Raw genomic sequence first — 19,383 nt, forward strand, 5'->3', positions numbered from 1 at the left:
CATGGTCACCGAAAGAAATTTCGACTCTGTCGTCGTGCTTCGTCGGATTGAACAGTGACTAAAGCTTACTCACACCAGAGGTGAAGTTACAGGTCTTCAGATGTTCTTCCCACTTCTTCCGCTTATGTACGTTCACCAGTTGCCGAATCTGCGCTTTGAGATCCGTGATACGGGGATCGAACAGCCGCTTCGGCAGGGAACGCTTCGTCCAAAACGCGGGTGCGTGATGCATCCTGCCGACACGAAGCGAGCTGCAGCAGCGGTGGCAGCCCTTCGGAACTTACGTTCAACAAGGTGGACGTCGGTTGGTGTGGAGAGAGCAGCGAAGGTGTTTTCAGTAAATTCCACGACGCCTATCCAATCAGCTTTAGGGAAGTTGATATAGGTTCGGTGCTCCGCGGAAGCAAAGTCGGTTGGTTTATCGATCGAGATGGTCTGATGCCAAAGTCAGCGTAGGTCGCCATGATATGCTGTTTATCAGACCAGCGCTGACTATTGTTATGTCTGGCGAGCTGCTGCAGCTTCCCATAATCCTGATGGGTGCGTCGTCGTTCATTGTGCAGAATGTCGAATCGTCTATTTGCTCAGCCAAATTGGTTCCCCTACGATCGTTTGACAGGCTTGAGTGCCAAAGATCGTGGTGCGCATTAAAGTCACCTACTACCATTCGGTTTTCACCTCTGAGGAGCGCACCTATGTCAGGGAGATATCCTGCCGGGCAGCAGGTGACAGGGGGAATATAAACGTTGAATATTTCGAGCTCAACATCGCCTGACCGGATAGCAATGCCCTGGCATTCTAGGGTGGTATCCCTGCGGTCGATGTCTGCTTCGATAAGACGATACTGCACGGTGTGGTGCGTGATGAAGCTAAGCCACACACCATTATCTAGCTCGAGATCTCGACGGTGCACGTTGTACCCGGCACAATTCAAAAATGTTGAAATACTGTGCAACTTCGTCTCTTGGACCGCAGCTATCAGTATACCATGCCTTCCCATAAAGACGGTTAGCTTGAAGGAGCTTCATGTGGTTCGGGAAATGTGTGGTAATGCGGGGTGTAAGAGATGTGTGTGGTCGTGTCGCCATTGGCTGTGTGCGCTGCTGAGGTGGTTGTCGCCCTGTGGTGGTGGTGGGTGGCGTCGCGGTTGAGGTTTGCGACTGTGCTGCGCACACTGGCCCTCGAAGTTCCTCGTCCAGTCTCGCGTGGTGCGTAGACCTGGACATGCCCTAAAGTGGCACCAGCCAAGGCAGGTGTTGCACTTGACTGAAGTCACATTACGGAATATAATTGTCTGAATACCGTGGATGCTTTCCATTTCCAGGCAACCGGTCAGGTACGAACATGATTTTTAATTTCGACCATGATTCAATAATACAAGGTTCGATAAACGGACAGTTGTCTCTCTCGCACCGCTCCCTTAGCAGTGGCAGAGTGTTGCTTCTTTGAAAATTTACCTGGAAAAAGTGTAGCTTTACTGTGAAATAGAAGTATAAGCTTTTGTGCAATATGTTTATTTGTATATGCATATGAAGCACATTTAACTGATGAAAACATAAATTGTTTTTAAATTGATGTTTACATAAATCTCATAGTAGTTTTATTTTAATTTTGAATCCTTTTGCATTTTTTATACACCTAAATAGCACAATTAGTAATTACGTAGATGTATTAATATTTCGTTTAAACTGCCAGATTTCCTGCAAATACATTAGAATTTACGACAAAAATCGATTATTCGAATTGACAGTGAGAATTTTTTTTTAAATGCCCATAACTTTGTCAAAATTTAATAGATTCCAACAATGTTTTTACTCAAATGTCAGTAATTCTTGTCACCTTAAGATAGAATGATATAATTATTGATTTTCATTATTTAAAATTTTTTATTTAACAATAAACAAAAAGTGCAAATTTTTTTTTTATTTAATTTCTCAAAAAGTGTATTTTTTTCTCTCAAACTTTTTACCGGGAAAGAGACACTTTGAACTACAATACCCAAATCACTAATAGCGAAAATTTTTTTTTCTGGGTTATGATTTTTTATAGAAAATATACGGTTTTGTGGTACATACTACAACATTCTTATATTGTTTAACTAAATGGAACATATGTATGTAATATATCAGCAAAAAGTACAGCCGTGATCATTTTTTGTGTATCAAATAGATATTAGAACACACTTTCCACCATACAGTTTCGAAATACCAAATCACATTTTCCCGCTTTTTATAATCGAAACTGTATGGTGGAAAGTGTGTTCCCCCAAATCGGGATTCATTTCTTCCCGTTTTTCTTCTTATTCTACTGAGCTAAGGCAGTGTCAAATCGAGCTGTCACAACTGATACCACCTTGTATTATTGCATAATGGGGTGAGACGATAACGCAACTGTGATTGGACGACAAGTGTGCAGATAGCCTAAGAAATCATAATTTCAAAGAGTCCGCGAACACAGCATTAAAAGTAACATGAAAGATGCAACTTTTGGCAACCCTATCAACCATGCTACCAGATGGGATGGTTACAGTTCGTACATTTTTTCTCTACGCCCATATTAATGCGTCCGGCAATATGACTATGTAGTGAAAAATTTGCATTTTCTGCGTAAATACTAATGAAAGTTTTCTGATTTATGTTATTGGGAAAATAATGGACAAGCGATCAAAGGATGCGTTACGTCGTTATAAGAAGTCAAGGCAGCAGTCCAGCTCGGACAGTTCTAGCAGCTCGGAGTCTGATTCTTCTGGAAGCTCGTATTCTAGTTCAGACAGCGAACGCCATCGCCGAAAAAAGGCTCGCCAAGCAACTGCTGGCGCATCCCGTCGATCTAGTAGCTCTTCTACAGAAGAACGAAGAAAGCGTGAAAAACGTGAACATTGCCAGAAAAAACTGGAAGCTAAACGCATTCATCTTAAACGAAAGTTAAAAGAAGCCAAATTAAAGAAAAGAGCAGCCGCTGCTGCCGCAGCTCTAAGTGGCCATATTGGGCATAGGTCACTCTCTCCCACTACACAAGCGAAGCTGAAAAAGCTTGCAGAACGGAAGCACCAACGTGCAGCAAGTAAAGAACGCCGCGAAAGGGAACGTGAAAAACATCGTGTTGCTGTTGCAAGGGAAAGGGAACGTGACCGAGAACACCATCATACAGGATCCCGCTCTCCAACTAAAATAACGAAAATTCGAATTCACCAGGATGTAAAACGGCAGAAGAGTCCTCCTCGTATGCATCACACAATGATGTCACGCGAGAAGATTATTATTCAGACCCGAACCCGGGAACGCACACCTTCGCCCACAGCAGAACGACAACGTCATGAACACAAATTGCGACATGATGAATTATTAAGAGAACGAGAAAGACGCGAACGCGAACGTGAACGTGCTGAACGTGAGGCTGCAAGGGATAAAGAGCGAGCTGAGGCGTTAGCGCGATGTCAAGAACGACAACGTGAAAGAGAACGTTTGGCTAGAGAAAAGCTACGTCGAGAGGAGGAGGAAAAGAAATATGGTGGAATAAGTGGTGATCGGGGAGAGCGCTTATTACCTCGACCCGCAGAAAGAGAATTAGCTATTGCGGCTTCACGAGGCTACAATAGCCGTGAGCGTTCCTTGGAAGCTATTGAGAGAAATCGACAATTGTCAAAACGTGATTTGGATGTATATGAGAGAGAGCGTGAATATATTGAGACCGAGAGACGCACTTTACTTCATCGTGAAGATGTACGACGCGAACGCGAATATCTACCAACAAGACGACGAGAACTGAGCCCAGTAAGTGAACATTACTCGGCCCGGTTGAGGGAACCACGCGATCTATATGCGGAAGAAGATCGGGATAGGTACTTATGACCTACTGTTTTCACGAATTTTATTTTAATCTATACACCATTTTTAAAGGGCATTCAACCGAGCTTTTATCGATGAAGCTCATCTCGGGCGGGATCGAGATGGGCCTTGGCCGCGTGAAATTATGGACAGAGATATACATGCCAGAGACCAACGCGATACCCGAGACACTCGCGAATTTAGAGAAATAGGGCACGAACTTATTTATCCGGATGAAAGGGAACGTTTGATCAGGAATAGGGAACGGGTACGTGAGGAATGGAAGGGCGAATGGGACGTTACTAGAGAACAAGATTGGAATGACACGCCACCAATAACTGGTCGTGGAGGTTTTGTAGGTGGGCCTAAACGAAATGCAGCCATAATAGGCGGCGGCTCTATCACGGGTCCCACAAAGCTACCACCTCGGGAACAAAGAGCGCCTTCAGAGCCTGATTGGGACACAGAGGAAATACAAAAAAATTCTGGGTCCAATACAAATAAACCAGAGTCAACAATTATACGTGATGCACCTAATTTTGGTTTAGGCCCGGGGCAACGAGATACCTGGGGTGATCGCGAGCATCATGACATACAACCATCGCGGGAAAAAGCTGTACCAGCACCACGGCCGGAAGGGTTAGATCGACGTTGGCAAAACGACTGGCGCGAAGATGAAGAAACAATGCAGAGGATGGGCGGCAATGGAAGTAGTGGTAGTGTGCCATCATCTCTACATCATCCTCGCAGCGAGCGTGGTGGAAGAAATTTTCGAAGAGGTGGTGGCGCGGTGGGGTCAGATCACGCGGAGAGGAATGCGCAGGGGCTAAGGATGCATCCACCACCTTTAATGACGTTGCCCGTTCAACCACCCGCAACAGGATTTCTTGGAGGAAACCCAAGATTCCCTAACAAAAGCAAAATGACTTATACAAACCCTAATCTAATTAAAAAACAACACGCTGCTGCAGCCGCTGCCAAGGCAGCTGCCCAAGCTAGCGCTGTAGCGGCGGCTAGCACAGCTGTCGCAGCTGCGAAAGCTGCGGCTCAGAGCGCTGCAAACGCTACCACTAATCCAAGCATACTGGGACAAGCTACGTGCTTACGACAACAGCACGACATCTTTATTATCGACGATAAACCAGAAGCTGGGGAAATTTTACATGATGCTGATGTCAATAGGAAACTGGATACGGGCGTCATATATAAGAAATGTGATCCTTTCTCAGTTTTGAGCAATGCGGCAATGATTGACGCCAGAGCGAGTGGAGAATTAAGTGAAATAAGCGACAGCGATGACGATATTCTCAACAAAGGGGAGAAGAAGTATCGGACTGAGACAGACGAGGATTCTACCATGAAAGTTGATGGTATTTCAGAACAGGATGATTTTACTCGCAGCAATGATGATACCGCTAATGGAGTCATAGGAGACAAACACGACGATGATGAAATGCTTGATTTTGAAGAAATTTCAGATGGAGAATTGGAGGAAGATTCTAGAACCAAGGGTAAACATTTTTCAGAATACACCCTGCGATTTCCCTTTAAATATGTTTTCATACTTATTTTAGGTGTTGGCGACGCTTTAGGCGTTGACTGGGCCTCCTTAATTGCAGAGACGAAACTTCAAGCAGAAAATGCTGCTCCTGGAGCCACCGAACAGCTAACGACAGCAAAGCAAAAATGGCAACCACATCGTATTATACTAGATATGGGGATATCACTGTGCATGGCAGGAGAAAGCTATGCAAAGCAGTTATTAACAGAATCCAAACAAAAATTGGCCGAAGAATTTAAAGAAATCAACAAAAAGGCCTCAACGGAAAAGGATTCAACAGTATGCGATATTGCAGAAAACAAGGACGGTATTTGTAAAGATCCCAGAGAAATTACTGAGGTCAAAAAGGAAACGATGGGCCAAAAACCGTTGGATGAAATCGACGACATTTCGTTCAACTTAGAGAGTTTACAACCGTTAGCTTGTTTGCAGATAGGCGAGCGAATGCAGCGTTTAGAAAGACAAAAGCTCATATCAAACGCTTGTGGAACTCATAGTCGCGCTCTAAGTGCTCGTCAAGATTTAAAACTGCGAAGGCAGATGTGCAATTTACCTGCGCGCGAGTACGATTTCCCGCATCCGCCACGCATCAATACTAAAATAAAAGTTTTGGCTTTAGCAGCATTTCAACGCACATTAGAAGTTAAATAAAGTAAAATATGCATGCAATTGTCAGTACACATTATGTACACGTGTTTCTCAATATAAAAATAAAGTTATTTACCTATTTACCCAAATTTATGTTATGCCATATGTACCATAAATTATTCGAACCCATTTGTGGAAATTTTGCCCGCTAAAGACACATCATTAAAATACAAAGTGGACGCGATAATTCACTTCTGCCTTGCATTGAAAGCATATCCACTAAAATTTATTTTTAAATACATACATATCGTCGCTACCATGTCAAATTATCAAATATNGCAACAGTATGCGATATTGCAGAAAACAAGGACGGTATTTGTAAAGATCCCAGAGAAATTACTGAGGTCAAAAAGGAAATGATGGGCCAAAAACCGTTGGATGAAATCGACGACATTTCGTTCAACTTAGAGAGTTTACAACCGTTAGCTTGTTTGCAGATAGGCGAGCGAATGCAGCGTTTAGAAAGACAAAAGCTCATATCAAACGCTTGTGGAACTCATAGTCGCGCTCTAAGTGCTCGTCAAGATTTAAAACTGCGAAGGCAGATGTGCAATTTACCTGCGCGCGAGTACGATTTCCCGCATCCGCCACGCATCAATACTAAAATAAAAGTTTTGGCTTTAGCAGCATTTCAACGCACATTAGAAGTTAAATAAAGTAAAATATGCATGCAATTGTCAGTACACATTATGTACACGTGTTTCTCAATATAAAAATAAAGTTATTTACCTATTTACCCAAATTTATGTTATGCCATATGTACCATAAATTATTCGAACCCATTTGTGGAACTTTTGCCCGCTAAAGACACATCATTAAAATACAAAGTGGACGCGATAATTCACTTCTGCCTTGCATTGAAAGCATATCCACTAATATTTATTTTTAAATACATACATATCGTCGCTACCATGTCAAATTATCAAATATGCAAAAATGCTTTTTCATTTACGATACCTTGCGTATGCGTTAAGAATGATACATATCTTGGCAAATTGTCGAATTTCTAGTCGTCTTAGAAGCAGATGATGATACTAACTTTAACAAAGTGTCGAATGACACACTTTTTCCTAATGACGAACAACATTTTTTACAACAGCTTTTTTGGAAAGTACTTATTTTCACATTCGATGTTTTGACATGGTAGCGACGATATGTGCACTTACTTTGTACTGTATGTTAAATTTATTGTAAACATTTACTTATCCCTCAACTTAAGAGCATTCAACTCGGTGGTTTGCTCAGCTAACAGGTCCAAAAATATTTCTATTTTAAGCATACATAAATTATTCTCTTCTTCAAGATTCCTTATACGTCGATTTAAGCGGAGGATGTCATCAGTATCAGATTTCCGCGTGGAATGTATCCAAATACCATCAGCGAAACGTAGTTCTTTATTTCCCAAGTTAAGCGAGATATTCTTGAAATCCTCAAGATCCTCACTTATAGCAGGACATCCAATGTTGCAACGGGCCAAACGACTTGGTATAGGCTTCGATTCGAACTTTTTCGCAAACAGCGGCATGATTGTTTTTTAATTTAAAGTGTTTAATGTTTACCTACTAAGTTTGCACATGTGTTACCATAACGACGCACCTTGTATCAAAAAATTTTCTCATTTGGGGTTGATTTCGTGCTTATGCCTTAACATGGATAGCCTAAAGTTCCTTCCTTCTAAAAATTGTCGATAAACAAAACGTACAGGTACAAAAGTATATTTTTATTTTCACTTATAAAAGTTTCAAATTCATCCGAAACCAATTTCGCGTTATATGTGTCAGAATGACGCGGGACGATAAAACTAATCTTGAAGAACCAGGCAACTACATGTAAACAATGAATTTATTAAATAATATTAATGAAAACACCTTTTAATAAGTGTCACATAAAATCTTTCAGGTATTTAGCCGAAATCAAGAAAACCTGTGAAAACTTAATTAGCCAAACACAAACTGACTTGGAGCTTTTTAAGGTATGTCAAAATAATCAAATTGATTTTAACATCATACAAAAAGCACGCGTAGATGTCAGCGACTTGCTAAAATTTTTCTACTACGATCTTAACACGACCAATGCAATCGACGACTTCAAATGCAGCATGAGCAACATATTCTAAGAAATCAAATTGAGGACATATTGGCTGAGAATAAAGCAATTAATACGAAACTGGAAGTTCTTAAAGGAACTACTGATCAAATAAAGGGAGACTCCAGAGATGATGCCACGAGGGAAAAGTTTTCGAACGATGCATTATTGAACGTTAAAAAACAAATAGACTCTCTGGAAGCGGTAAGTTGAGCAAAACGGGTGCAATCATCGTTTTCAATGACAAAAATTTATGTGTATTAGCATGGGCCGAAAATCCGCTTTTTTAGAATTTTGATTGGTAATAGCAAAAATATGGTTCACTATGCACTAAAAACAATCTGTGTGAAATATGACAATTTTCGGTCAATATCTTAGGCTCGCCCAAGTCCATCAAAGTTCAATAAATTAAAATTAATAAATTAAGTAATACATGTTTTTACTAAAATTGCAATAATCTTCTAAAGTATTAGTCCTACATAATTAGGTATATTGACCTTTTTTGTAGAGAATTGAAGTGAGCTAAAAAATTTTTTTTTTAGTACTTGGACTTGTGCGAGCCTAGGATATTGACCAAATTCACACAGATATTTTTTAGAGCATAATGAACCATATTTTTGCTATTACCAATCAAAATTCTAAAAAAGCGGATTTTCGGCCCATGCTAATGTGTATTTATATACATAGCTCTTGCGATTTTCTTTTTAGGAGAATAATGAATTGCGTTCCCTGAATAACAGCTCTCGAAAAACGATACAAAACCTCGAAAACGAAATACAAAATTATCGGAATCTTTTATATAACTCAAGTACCGTAGCTGAGGTAAGCGAACAATACTTATCACTAATCTGTTAGTAAAATATGAAAGTAATTAGTCTGCTCACAAGTTTTACAAATGGCACAAGAAATTATTAACTTATAAGAACATTTTTTGAGCCGACAGGGCTATTTTGTTGATTTTGGGGTGCCAATAATAGTTTGAATTTTGTTCCTTATTTCAAAGTACATGTCTGTAATTTTTTAAAGAAATGAGGCTATGTACAATATCGTAGCGATATCAAATACCATCGCGAATAAAATCACAAAAAAAAAATCAATATCAAATTTAAAAATATCTAAAAATATAAAAATTAAATTTTGTTGGCTTTTTTAAATGGGCGATGGTTAAGTCCCCTACCGCCTAGGACCGCTATGGGACCCTAGGGAGCCCTTAGAAAAATTACCAAAAATCACTGGCTGAGTCAGCTGGGGTCGTCGGTTCGAATCCCGCTGCAGAAGTCTGATGAGGAAATGAAAATAAAATAAAATAAAAAGAAAATAATCTTATGTTTTGAGTTTTATTTCTTGCTCGGAATATAATCGTTACGTTTTTAAGTTTTATTTTTTGCTCGGAAAATAATGGTTACGTTTTAAGTTTTANAAGAAAACTGATGAGGAAATGAAAATAAAATAAAATAAAAAGAAAATAATCGTTACGTTTTTAAGTTTTATTTTTTGCTCGGAAAATAATGGTTACGTTTTAAGTTTTATTTTTTTGCTCGGAAAATAATCGTTATCTCTTGAGTTTTATTTTTTGCTCAGAAAATAAAACTTAATATTTGCGTATGCGTATGCGCATGCACGAATAGACAGCTGGTGGCTGCATTGAATTTTTAACGCCACTGTGTAGTGGGTAATGAAAATACAGAGAGCAAGATACAAGGGCAGAAACAAAGACAAGNCAGAAGTCTGATGAGGAAATGAAAATAAAATAAAATAAAAAGAAAATAATCTTATGTTTTGAGTTTTATTTCTTGCTCGGAATATAATCGTTACGTTTTTAAGTTTTATTTTTTGCTCGGAAAATAATGGTTACGTTTTAAGTTTTATTTTTTTTGCTCGGAAAATAATCGTTATTTCTTGAGTTTTATTTTTTGCTCAGAAAATAAAACTTAATATTTGCGTATGCGTATGCGCATGCACGAATAGACAGCTGGTGGCTGCATTGAATTTTTAACGCCACTGTGTAGTGGGTAATGAAAATACAGAGAGCAAGATACAAGGGCAGAAACAAAGACAAGGGCGACGACAAAAGCAAAGACACTCACAACCTATATTGAAGGATCAAGCCTATGATAAAGATAAAGAACAGGACAAAATTAAAGATAAATAAAAAAGACAAGGATGAAGATAATGATGAAGATGAAGACCTTCATCTTCATCTTCTGGATGGTTTCGACGTCGCTATAACTTGTTAGCTAGTAGTTGGGGAACTCTTTTTATGATATACATACTTCCAGCGAACGAATTTAAATAAAAGCGATCTCGNGAGATAAATTAAATTAGCGTAGGGTTCTTATCAGTTCCCTTTTTCCGTACAGTGAGNGACGACAAAAGCAAAGACACTCACAACCTATATTGAAGGATCAAGCCTATGATAAAGATAAAGAACAGGACAAAATTAAAGATAAATAAAAAAGACAAGGATGAAGATAATGATGAAGATGAAGACCTTCATCTTCATCTTCTGGATGGTTTCGACGTCGCTATAACTTGTTAGCTAGTAGTTGGGGAACTCTTTTTATGATATACATACTTCCAGCGAACGAATTTAAATAAAAGCGATCTCGGCAACTAAACTCAAAAATATATAAGTAAAGGCGTTTTAATAATTAAATTAGCGTAGGGTTCTTATCAGTTCCCTTTTTCCGTACAGTGAGCTCTCTTTTAGCTACCCGTCCTGGTAAAAAAATACATGAAATGTACGAGAAAGTTTAAATATTTATGAATTCGCCTATAACGAACATTTTAATTTTTTTTTGTTATTTTAACAATTTAAGCAAATTACACCCTGCTTCATCTAAAAGCCTGACAACTTTCCATCTTATTTTTGAGACCTACTTCTTTTAAGAAAATGCTCTGTTTTCCGTATTTTGTTCTCCATTTATAAATTAACATCCAATAACGCTACATTACAGTTTCAGGTACTTGTAAATCTAGAATACAAATTTACTATGTATGTGTCTGTAGGCATATCCCAGTAGATAATTTCCGGAGTTAACAGCCCTTCTGAATGGCCTTCCTGAGAGTTAAGAGGCCTTCCACTCTACATTCCTTTCTCCTTTCTTTTTTATATGGAGTGGCTCAAATTGAAGGTGCTTCTTCTTTCGCTACCCATGGAAGGCCTTTGCAGTATTTGCTTAAGGTTTATATCAAATATGTGTTATTGCAACTTAAAATGTTTATTAAAATTCATTTGCAATGTCAAATAATATAAATTTATGCATTCGCGTAAATTGTAATTGGATAAGCCCTTCTAGAAGGCAGCCCTTCNTTACTTCTTTTAAGAAAATGCTCTGTTTTTCCTATTTTGTTCTCCCAGTAGATAATTTCCGGAGTTAACAGCCCTTCTGAATGGCCTTCCTGAGAGTTAAGAGGCCTTCCACTCTACATTCCTTTCTCCTTTCTTTTTTATATGGAGTGGCTCAAATTGAAGGTGCTTCTTCTTTCGCTACCCATGGAAGGCCTTTGCAGTATTTGCTTAAGGTTTATATCAAATATGTGTTATTGCAACTTAAAATGTTTATTAAAATTCATTTGCAATGTCAAATAATATAAATTTATGCATTCGCGTAAATTGTAATTGGATAAGCCCTTCTAGAAGGCAGCCCTTCTTGGGTAGGCCTCTTAGAATGGCTTTACTTAAGAAGAAGGCCTACCTAAATTATCTTCGGAGATTTTTTTCAGATCAAGCAAAAATACTACACTGCCACGAAATTGCTCGAAAGTACCATCCAAACGCAAAAGACTGAAATTACAAAACAAGCACAAATCATCGAAAATCTATTCCAGCAAAAGAAGCAGTCAAATGAGCACCTCAAAAACCTGGAAAAAGCATTAGAAGGTACGTACAGCGGCTATTAAACCCGAAAATTATTTTATTTTTTACAAGCTTTTATTTAACTTGCCCTGCAAAAATCGCGACTACTCCACGCATGCATGTAAAGAGTACTCCCTAAGGACCAAGGAGTACTCCAAAATTAACTACATATAGTCCAATTAACATTGCGATGTCACTGCATTACATCAGAGTAGCACAAAACTACTCCAACATATCNTGAAAATTATTTTATTTTTTACAAGCTTTTATTTAACTTGCCCTGCAAAATTCGCGACTACTCCACGCATGCATGTAAAGAGTACTCCCTAAGGACCAAGGAGTACTCCAAAATTAACTACAATTCATATAAAAAATATAGTCCAATTAACATAGCGATGTCACTGCATTACATCAGAGTAGCACAAAACTACTCCAACATATCAACAATGGTATCGTTGATATATTTTTTCGTTTGTACACGCTTTTGTTCTTCACTTCTCAAATGCTTTTTCGAAATTAATAAAAACCAAGACAAAAATTAAAAATTACATGTTGCCTCTGACGGCATTCGAACCCGAACATGCTGGGAGCTAAGAACTAACAGCGAGCATCTCTACACGTTCAGCTACAGCCAGACATGCAAATGTGCTTTCAAATGCTCAACTTCAATCACGTTTCGTTAAAACACGAGCAGTGATCGGATAACAAACAATAAGCTGGCGCAGAGACACGAGTTGGTCCGCTACAGCATGACAGAGGAACACTTTTGTAAGTACTCCAATTTACCACAAATAGACTACATGGTCCAACGATTTTTGCAGGGTAAGCCGTTTGTTTACATTTGTTCGTTGTTTACAATTTGGTGGTGGCTTTTTACTGCAATTTTCTTAATTTTCGCTTGTGACAACGTGTGCACACATAAGGTAAAGAGTAATTTAACACAACGACATGATTTGTAGAAGAATTTGCATAATAAAAATGACTATTCATGTGTTCAACAATTACGCGGTTTTTTTGTTCTCTTCGTTGTTTACTTCTTACAACAAAGATGGCGTCGAGATTTCAACAGCTAGAAAATAACTTTTTTCTTTCTTTTGGGAACCCTGCAAAAATCGCGACTACTCCATGCATGCGTGTAAAGAGTACTCCCTAAGGACCAAAGAGTACTCCAAAATTAACCACAATTCATATAAAAAATATGGTCCAATATTCATATAAAAAATATAGTCCAATTAACATAGCGATGTCACTGCATTACATCAGAGTAGCACAAAACTACTCCAACATATCAACAATGGTATCGTTGATATATTTTTTCGTTTGTACACGCTTTTGTTCTTCACTTCTCAAATGCTTTTTCGAAATCAATAAAAACCAAGACAAAAATTAAAAAGTACATGTTGCCTCTGACGGCATTCGAACCCGAACATGCTGGGAGCTAAGAACTAACAGCGAGCATCTCTACATGTTCAGCTACAGCCAGACATGCAAATGTGCATTCAAATGCTCAACTTCAATCACGTTTCGTTAAAACACGAGCAGTGATCGGGTAACAATAAGCTGGTGGTGTTGGTCCGCTATAGCATGACAGAGGAACACTTTTGTAAGTACTCCAATATACCACAAATAGACTACATGGTCCAACGATTTTTGCAGGAAGCTCTGTATGTATGTATCTATGTATATATGTATGTTTGTTACGGACAAATCTTGGAATCAATTTTTGACCTTCTTCCCGATAGCCTAGAGACTTGAAACTTCACAGTTGGCTCAGAACCCAATGACAATGCAATACGAAAGATGAGTTTATCCGATTGGTGGCGAAGAAGCCGAGATATGTATTTAAAAAACCCGTATTTACTGTCCGATTTGGTTCATATTTAGAACGTAGTACTATATGAACTACATGAAAAGGAATAACCCTACTAAAATTTTTGCCGATAGGTGGCGCACGAGTCGATATATTTATGGTCCGATTTCGTTCATATTTAGAAAGCTTGCTTTAAAAATATTTGTTTTTACTTTTATTTTTGTTTTGATTTTTCTAATAGGGGTATTTGGTAGTTTATTTCTTATATTTTGCTTGCTCAGCTCGCAAGCCACCTACTGGTAAATTTTTTGTAGCTACGCATAACCAACCTATCGCTAGCTTATGGCGTTTTCTTTTCTACCAAAAAATGATACCTTCTCTGTGCCCTCTACGATTACCCGGATATACACATATAATCCTAAGTGGGCGGGGCTACGCCCATTTTCCAAAAATATATATATTCTTATTTTCCCGTAAAGGCCATTGTAAATATAAATTTTGAATGAATAAGCTTTAGTAGTTACTAAAATATCCCTATGAACTTGCTATACAATGTTTTGCAGTGAAATTATCAGTTTAAGAGTTATGTAACTGCAAATTTATGGGTGAAATCGGACACAGTCTTAAGTCTCATCGATTTTCTCCTGTGAACTACACCCAAAAGCTGCAAACTTTTTGCTCTTACGTTAAGGCTATATTAAAACTTATTTAATTTCAACGTATATTAACCCATATCTGTATATAGATATTTTGCAAATCGATTTAAAAATGAAAAAGTTATAGCAAATTTAGTTAATGATATTGGATTCAAGCAAGGTATCGATACTGTACAGCACATTTGGTCGTAGAATCAATTAAAATATCATCTCCATTGGCATGATTATGCACATCGCAATTAGAAAAATAGCTGCATTTTCAAATGCAACGAACAAGTACTTAGAGTTACCATATTCGAATAGAATTTTGCACAACTTATTTTTAGACCAAAAGACATCTTTTTCCGCCCGGCAAACTGTATATTTAGAAACTGTAAAAGTTGAAATAACGATTGGTCTAATGTACATACAGTGGTCCACAGAATAATAGGAGTGCGATATTTTGGTCAGTTTTTGCTATTTGTCTTTTGTTTATTTAATGTTTATTATTTTTATACAAAAGTCAAGCTGGGTATACAACAAACAACGAATAAATTCATATTTCANCACATGCATATTTATTAGAATGATAAACGAAAGTTTTAAACAAACTGTCAGTCAAGAAATCATTTTTTATACAAAGAAAACCAACGTTCTTTGGGCAGCGCAGATAATAGTGGAACANTGCATATTTATTAGAATTTTTTTATACAAAGAAAACCAACGTTCTTTGGGCAGCGCAGATAATAGTGNGTGGTCCACAGAATAATAGGAGTGCGATATTTTGGTCAGTTTTTGCTATTTGTCTTTTGTTTATTTAATGTTTATTATTTTTATACAAAAGTCAAGCTGGGTATACAACAAACAACGAATAAATTCATATTTCATTCTTTGTACAAAAATTATTAAAATTCTGTAAATTTTCACCAAAATATCAAACTTTTTAATAAGAATCTTCAGAGAAAATTCTGGTATGCAGTTCCGTTGATTTTTGGCAATTTTTTTTGCTGGCACTGTCCCCATATAAAAGAAAATTGTNGGAACAATTGAAAAACTCAAAACCAAACTAAATGAATCAACACGACAAACAAAAGAACTCCAATTATCACTACAGCTTGCTAAAAGTGCTATTGAGGAACGTTATGAGCGTGAAAAATGTGCGCTGCAGAAGGTGCAGGAAGCCCTATCGATTGCTGAAGCGGCAGTGGCGGACAAAGAAGACGCACAAAAACGGGAGCAGGTTGTTAAAGAGGAATGTGACAATTTAGCATCAACAATTGGACAAGTAATGGACGAAGCGGCAAAAAAAGTAGAAAAGGATATGGAAGATTTGCGTAGGAAGTTTAGTGGAAAGGAACGAAGCCTGTTAGAAATTCAAGTCAAGGTAATTTAAAGTATAAGTGTATTTACTATATACATATATGTATGTATAACCAAAAGGATTATCCGATAACGATTCGTGACTTTATTTAAAAAATAGATGGAGGAGGAAATACAAAACCAAAAGAAATTCAACCAAATTCTGGAGACACGCTGTAATAGGTTCCAGCAAAAATACAAAACCAGTGAAAAAGAAGTCGATCGCTTGACGCTGCAATTGGAAAGCGCTGTTAAAGCATTGGTATGTCAGGAACCACATTACACTGACATAACTTATTTACTAATATACTGTCACAACTCAAAAAAATGTGATTTATGAGCTTATAATTTAGCATTACTCCTTTATGATGCTTAAATTTGTGTACAAATTTCTGCATAAGACGACAAAATGCACTCTATTTCCTGCATTTTGGCAGCTATTGGCAACGGTAAACGGGTCTGGTTTTTTGAGTTGCAACAGTTTTTTTGGTAAATGAGCTCTATATAAAAATTTAAAACAAAATTTGCGTTTTGCTCACACGTTTTGCTTATAAGGACGAAATGGAGGCGAAAATAAGCAGACAAGATAGTTTACTCAAGGAACAAAAGATTTTAATGAGGTAATAGCAAAAATTATTTTTGGCAAAACATCTCATCCATTTGCGTTATATATATATACATATGTATAATTAGGCGTGCTAATGAAACGGAGCAGGAAATACAAAATTACATACAAATTAACAAAAACCTGAAAGAAAAGTAAGTGCCAATTTACCATACATTCATGTTTTTTATTATTTTTATAATTTTCCAATGTTATTAAGTACTAGAGTAATAAGAGATGAAAAAGTATACCAACATGTTCAGGCGAGCTGAATGGTTTTGGCAAGTTCGTCTGTCCATCTCTTAGAACCCAATCTATGTAACCCCTCAGTATTCTAGATATCCGTCTGAAATTTTGTAAGCAGGTGTATTTTTATAATGTATTAATCATTTGTTGGAACCGGCTAAATCGGACCACTACAACATATGGGTGTTTCCATGTAGCCGTACGCGACATTCGTACGCTTATGGAGTAAGATAAATCTCTCAAAAATAGAAGTTACTGAAAAGCAAGCTTACGGTTATGTTGCAACCCAAGAGTACTATGTTTGAGAAAGATATTAGCAGCCTCGAAACTTTGGTGTGGAAAATATCCATTCAATACAGGTGATAATGTACGCGACAAAAAAAGTGGTTTTAAGGCACATATCGCCGTTTAAAGTACAAAACCGCGTAAATGACATTGGCTGCCAAAAATTGGATTTGCTCACTCAAGCCCTTGGCTCAATCTTTATGCATTCGTCCTGAAATATACTAGCCAGAAGTGCGATTGCTTTATAAAAAAGAGAACCATTTTGAAATATGAGTATTTTTACCCTCTAGAAAATAATTTATGCAACCTCACATACGCTGCTGATACGCGATTTTGTGCTTTAAACGACGATATACATATATGCGAAAGTCTGCGAATCATGGGACTTTTCCTTTTCTTTAAAAGTTCCTAAACTAAGCTAAATAATGTACCTTTACAATCATTCCATTTGTTAATAGAAATTATCTCTGGTTAGTTTTTATTAAAAAAAAAAACATAATAACGTACGCGACAAATTTTTCCCCCGTACAATATTTTTACTAGCAACACATACTACATTAAATTTTTCAGTGCTTCTCACCACCGTTTCGCGTTTTTAAAACCTTTTTCCGCCATCTGAATACGATATTTAAAGTTATAAAGGTTTACAATTTCATGGAAAGACCCATATACATACGTAGCTCCCATACAACTGATTCAGATATGAGAATTTTTGTTATACGCAGCTATGAATCTATGAATATGATATTTCGCAATATTTCCCTTATTATTAACAGGGAGTTTATNCCGCTTTGAATTCATTTGCTTGCATTTTCGGTTTACAATTTCATGGAAAGGCCCATATAGTACATACGTAGCTCCCATACAACTGATTCATGAATATGATATTTCGCAATATTTCCCTTATTATTAACAGGGAGTTTATAGTGAAAATGATAAAGATCGGATCACTATAACCTATAGCCTCCATACGACTACTTATTCATTATTATTATGGGGTTTTACTAGTTTTAAAGTAATCTATTCGATGATGTTCATAACCGAAAACAGCACTGTCCTTACTTTTTCTTTTTAAGCAAAGCACATGCAGCATCAAATAATAAACAAGCTTTGTATCTTTTAGGTACAGAAATACTCTGAAGGATATAACGAAAAATTTTGAAGGCCAAGTCTACCACCTGCAGAGAGAAAATGCGAAGCTTAAGGCCGAAAATCAAATTATACAACTAAAAAAGGGTTATAATTCCGACGGTGATTGATGTTGTATTATTGTTTTATATATCTACTTGCGATAATATGGCTCTTTAGTGGGATATTTTTTATAAAATGACAATATTTTTAAGCGTTATAAATTTATCTGTGAACTATTGTTTTAAATAATACCATATATTTTCCGCGTAACTATGTACATATGTATGTATGTGTGTATTAAATAGAATAGACACGTAAATTTATTTTATAATTATATGTATATATGTATATATTTATATTTTATACAGGATGGCACCTCGTTAATCAAACGCTTTGTGCATATCGACCAGGAAATAAGCTTGGAAACCAGTAGATATGTTCGCCATCCTGCTTGTCAATCCAACACAAACCTTCACTTACGGTTTTATCAATCGCTTGTTTGGTGCGAAATTCACTCCATCTGGATATAAGACATGATTTAGCCATACGATTTCTTAATGATCGAGCAATTTATACATACCCAAGTTGCTCTGTAAGCATTTGCAGTGTTACGCATCCCAATTCTGTATTGGAAGCCGCGGTTAGTATTTTAGTTTCTTCCATACTAAGCTCTCCTGGTATCGATTGCACCATGTATTTTCCTTTACCCACTTTATGCACAACAAAGCTTATGAAATTTAAGTCAATAGTATTTAATTTAGTTTAAGCCTTTATAAAAAAACTTACCCGTTCCCAAAAATGGTTAACTTTTTTGCGGCCATTAAAATGTCTTCATTTGTTATTTCTTGGTGAACTACACTCTGCCCACGAGCAGCTATCAGGCGTCCACGTAACTCATTCAATTCCATTAGACCACCTTAATAGAGCAGATAGTTAAATGATGTCAAAATTTGAATGTGGAGTTGTGGAAGATCTCTAATTAATAATGAATTTAAACAATTTAATGAGTTAACCGTTCACTTTTAAACAATAGTCATCCAGCCTTATTATGATTTCGTTGGCGTCATCGATAAATGGTTGTTGTAGCCACAATTTGGAAAATTCAAGATTTAACAAAAACTTTGGAAAACGCTTTGGTTAAGTGGAGTTGAGAACAATCCCCAGATACTTAAGTGCGAAAAATTAAACACAAACAAGTAATTTTTAAGCAAAAAACAAAACCGACTTCAATTCTCATTTAAAAATTTAAGATTATAGTTAATTTCTTCATGATCCAATGATCGGATTTAAACCAAATTAGAACGGGACCACCTGTGAGGTAACACCTTTAATT

The 19,383-nt window shown here is 37.1% G+C and overlaps 4 protein-coding genes across 6 annotated transcripts in view; 2 read left to right on the top strand and 2 right to left on the bottom strand.

Moving 5' to 3' along the window:
* Positions 1-2,527: 2,527 nt before the first annotated feature.
* On the top strand, positions 2,528-6,778 carry Flacc (Fl(2)d-associated complex component). 2 transcript variants are annotated; one of them, XM_017620389.1, is made up of 4 exons: positions 2,528-3,841; positions 3,900-5,338; positions 5,402-5,707; positions 6,361-6,778. In XM_017620389.1, the coding sequence occupies exons 1-4, from the start codon at positions 2,652-2,654 to the stop codon at positions 6,690-6,692; spliced, it is 3,267 nt and encodes a 1,088-aa protein (XP_017475878.1). In that variant the 5' UTR covers positions 2,528-2,651; the 3' UTR covers positions 6,693-6,778. The 2 variants fall into 2 exon arrangements, with proteins under 2 accessions (XP_017475878.1, XP_017475877.1); XM_017620388.1 differs by lacking the exon at positions 6,361-6,778 and having other exon boundaries at positions 2,529-3,841; positions 5,402-6,125.
* Positions 6,779-6,851: 73 nt separating this feature from the next.
* On the bottom strand, positions 6,852-7,681 carry Cby (beta catenin antagonist chibby). Its single transcript, XM_017620403.1, has one exon. The coding sequence runs from the start codon at positions 7,559-7,561 to the stop codon at positions 7,235-7,237; it is 327 nt and encodes a 108-aa protein (XP_017475892.1). The 5' UTR covers positions 7,562-7,681; the 3' UTR covers positions 6,852-7,234.
* On the top strand, positions 7,599-18,381 carry LOC108366102 (M protein, serotype 5). Of its 2 annotated transcripts, XM_017620390.1 has the most exons (11): positions 7,599-7,865; positions 7,936-8,008; positions 8,134-8,325; positions 8,830-8,943; positions 11,848-12,004; positions 15,069-15,103; positions 15,465-15,809; positions 15,906-16,046; positions 16,340-16,404; positions 16,478-16,543; positions 18,043-18,381. In XM_017620390.1, the coding sequence occupies exons 1-11, from the start codon at positions 7,819-7,821 to the stop codon at positions 18,176-18,178; spliced, it is 1,371 nt and encodes a 456-aa protein (XP_017475879.1). In that variant the 5' UTR covers positions 7,599-7,818; the 3' UTR covers positions 18,179-18,381. The 2 variants fall into 2 exon arrangements, with proteins under 2 accessions (XP_017475879.1, XP_017475880.1); XM_017620391.1 differs by lacking the exon at positions 7,599-7,865 and having other exon boundaries at positions 8,061-8,325.
* The window catches only part of lsn (vacuolar-sorting protein SNF8), a 30,815-nt gene continuing 29,716 nt past the window's right edge, over positions 18,285-19,383 (bottom strand). Inside the window, exons 2-4 of the mRNA XM_017620402.1 lie at positions 18,837-18,966; positions 18,631-18,777; positions 18,285-18,570 (exon numbers count right to left, since the gene is read on the bottom strand). Coding sequence (XP_017475891.1) covers positions 18,435-18,570; positions 18,631-18,777; positions 18,837-18,966 — 413 coding nt within the window. The 3' untranslated portion in view covers positions 18,285-18,434. The remainder of the gene's footprint in view (positions 18,571-18,630; positions 18,778-18,836; positions 18,967-19,383) is intronic.

Source organism: Rhagoletis zephyria, unplaced genomic scaffold, assembly GCF_001687245.7.
Source record: "Rhagoletis zephyria isolate East Lansing unplaced genomic scaffold, Rhagoletis_zephyria_1.1 Rzeph_scaffold_02142, whole genome shotgun sequence".
NCBI lineage: Eukaryota > Metazoa > Arthropoda > Insecta > Diptera > Tephritidae > Rhagoletis > Rhagoletis zephyria.

Bases quoted from the DNA above. Each gene is read 5' to 3' on its own strand.
- Cby (XM_017620403.1), bottom strand. From the start codon at position 7,561: ATGCCGCTGTTTGCGAAAAAGTTCGAATCGAAGCCTATACCAAGTCGT.
- LOC108366102 (XM_017620390.1), top strand. From the start codon at position 7,819: ATGACGCGGGACGATAAAACTAATCTTGAAGAACCAGGCAACTACAT. The intron at 7,866-7,935 runs GTAAACAATGAA...AAAATCTTTCAG, and splicing joins GAAGAACCAGGCAACTACAT to GTATTTAGCCGAAATCAAGA. The intron at 15,810-15,905 runs GTAATTTAAAGT...TTTAAAAAATAG, and splicing joins TGTTAGAAATTCAAGTCAAG to ATGGAGGAGGAAATACAAAA.
- Flacc (XM_017620389.1), top strand. From the start codon at position 2,652: ATGGACAAGCGATCAAAGGATGCGTTACGTCGTTATAAGAAGTCAAGG. The intron at 3,842-3,899 runs GTACTTATGACC...CCATTTTTAAAG, and splicing joins GCGGAAGAAGATCGGGATAG to GGCATTCAACCGAGCTTTTA. The intron at 5,708-6,360 runs ATCCCAGAGAAA...GTATTTGTAAAG, and splicing joins CAAGGACGGTATTTGTAAAG to ATCCCAGAGAAATTACTGAG.